General features: G+C 35.4%; 1 protein-coding gene across 1 annotated transcript; it reads left to right on the top strand.

Annotated features, from left to right (window-relative positions):
* On the top strand, positions 791-1,150 carry LOC109233520 (tubulin beta-8 chain-like). Its single transcript, XM_019399410.1, has one exon. The coding sequence runs from the start codon at positions 791-793 to the stop codon at positions 1,148-1,150; it is 360 nt and encodes a 119-aa protein (XP_019254955.1).

Here is a 2,808-nt window from a genome sequence, read left to right on the forward strand (position 1 = left end):
TCAAAACTACTTGCTGAGATATCAAAATTTCAGCGTGCATCGCCTAAAGTAGAAATTGTCGTCAAAAGTTTACTAGTAGATTATAGTTATATTTGACCTTCATGAGTCTTTGAATAAACCATGAACTTTGGCTAAATTGTTTTGGTTGTGGAAGTGAATAGATAGAAATGAATGTTGATACTATAATATATATCCCAATGTTTTGCCTTGCCATTTTAAGTTAAGGTCAAGTTCCGTGATAGATTTGACATTGAATTCTAAGGGTTCTTGAAATGATACAGAATTGATGTTGTGGTTTATTTAACCTTCAAAGTTAGGTTGCGGTTTGTTGTATGCTAATTTTCTTCTCAGCCAAGATGTCCCTATGACAAAACTTGAAGTCTTTTCACAAAGTATTTTATGTCTGTAAGGTAGACCGGTTAGAATTAATACTACGTAGTACTGTTGTACAATTTTTCTTTTTTCAATTATTATGGTATTTAATATTTTATTTATTTATTTAATCTCATATATATCTTATGGAGTTACTCTGTTTTCAATGCCAAAATATATTTCTCCAGTTAGCTGACTTCAAAATATTATAATGTTATGGTCACTAAATACTTTTTATATAATGTTATTTTAGTACTATTATGTTCAATACTCCTAATAAAAAGCTTCGAAATGACCCACCAGTCCCTCAATATAACCCCCAGACTCTCCACTCCATTTCCCCAAACCCAAAGTTCTCTGCTAAAATCTCACATATCCCCTAATTCTCTGCAAATATTCTCGCGAAAACGAAGCAAAAATGTGTGAGATTTTGCACATTCAGGGAGGTCAACGTGGGAACCAAATAGGAGATAAGTTCTGGGAAGTTATCTGTGCCGAGCACGACATTGATTCCATCGGAAGGCATCAAGGCGATAATGATCTTCAATTGGAGCGCGTAGATGTGTACTATAACGAAGCCAGCTGCGGAAGGTTTATTCCACGCGCCGTCCTCATGGATTTGGAGCCGACAACCATGGATAGTGTTAGATCCGGGCCTTATGGTCAGATTTTTCGGCTCGATAACCTCGTCTTTGACAGTCCGGTGCTGGTAACAACTGGGCCAAAGGATACTACACAGACAGGGCAGAACTTATTGACTCGGTTCTCGATGTTGTGAGGAAGGAGGCTGAAAACTCTAACTTCTTACAAGGTAATTTGGCTGTTATTTTTTGTGTTATATGCTTCGATTTCCTTTTAGAATGTAGAAAATCAATTTCCTTTATTTACAATTAATATTTAGAAAATTTCCTTATTACCTTATTTAGTCATGAACTTTATATAATTTTTTAAACTTAATTTAAATTATACTACTTAAATCTCCATATTTACAAATAAGATTTTATATAACAAGAACGAAAGTATTATATTGCAACAAATGGCTAATATTTTATTAAGTTAAGATACTAAGTTCAAAAAGGAAATTGAAGCATATAACACGAAAAGTAACAACCAAATTACCTTGTAAGAAGTCAGAGTTCTCAGCCTTCTTCCTCACAGCATCGAGAACCGAGTCAATAAGTTATGCCCCGTCTGCGTAGTATCCTTTGGCCCAGTTGTTACCAGCACCAAACTATCCAAAGATGAAGTTATCGGGCAGAAAATCTGACCATAAGGCCCGGATCTGACACAATCCATGGTTGTCGGCTCCAAATCCACGAGGATGGCGCGTGGAACAAACCTTCCGCAGCTGGCTTCATTATAGTACACATTTAAGCGCTCCAATTGAAGATCATTATCGCCTTGATACCTTCCGGTGGAATCATTGCCGTGCTCGACACAGATAACTTCCCAAAACTTATCTCCTATTTGGTTCCCACATTGACCTTTCTTTTTGCTTCGCTTTCACGAGAATTTTTGCAGAGAATTGGGGGATATGTAGAATATTAGCAGAGAACTTTGGGTTTGGAAAAATAGAGTGGAGAGTCTGGGGTTTATATTGAGGGACTGGTGGATAATTTCAAAGCTTTTTATTAGGAGTATTGAACATAATAGTACTAAAACAATACTATATAAAAAGTATTTAAAGACCATAACATTATAATATTTTGAAGTCAGCTAACTGGAGAAATATATTTTGGCATTGAAAACAGAGTAACTCCATAAGATATATATGAGATTAAATAAACGGAAAAGGGCCTGAATTGCCCCTAAACTATCAGATTTGGTCTAAAATTTCCCCCCATCCACCTATAGAGCTAAAAATGACCTCCCCGTTAATGTCTGGGCTTGCAGCTGCCCCTATTGTTAACAGCTCATATCCGGTTAATAAATAATAATATTTTAAATGATGTGTCATTAAACTATTGGCTGATTTAAAACCCACCCAAAATAAATCCAACCCACCCATTCTACCTGACCCATCAGATCTTAACCATTAACTCAGTCGATATTTTCTAAACACAAAAGAAGGTCTAGTATGTTCATGAAGATGCTAAATACTTACACTTTGAATTCTGGTTTTGAACAGTATATTTGTAAAGGGTTTTGTAGTTTGAATCCTTTGTACAGCCCATACAATTGTTTGCTATGGCTTCTTAGGAGGACAGAAGTTTGATATATGTCTTTTCTCTAGGAAATGCAATGGTTGAAACGATGCCTAGCTTAGTTTCTTACTAATGGATGTTGTAGCTTTTCGGCAATTTTAATTGTCACAAGAATATGTTTTTAATTAAAAAGATTTTTACAAAATATAAGCTTTGTAGTTTGGAGATTCTTGGAAAAATCATGGAACATAGGAATGAATGAACCTAGAAAAGTGATCCACTGTATCAAGGT

This window comes from Nicotiana attenuata, chromosome 10 (genome assembly GCF_001879085.1).
Source record: "Nicotiana attenuata strain UT chromosome 10, NIATTr2, whole genome shotgun sequence".
NCBI lineage: Eukaryota > Viridiplantae > Streptophyta > Magnoliopsida > Solanales > Solanaceae > Nicotiana > Nicotiana attenuata.

Excerpts from the sequence above, each read along its gene's own strand:
- LOC109233520 (XM_019399410.1), top strand. The coding sequence starts at position 791 with ATGTGTGAGATTTTGCACATTCAGGGAGGTCAACGTGGGAACCAAATA.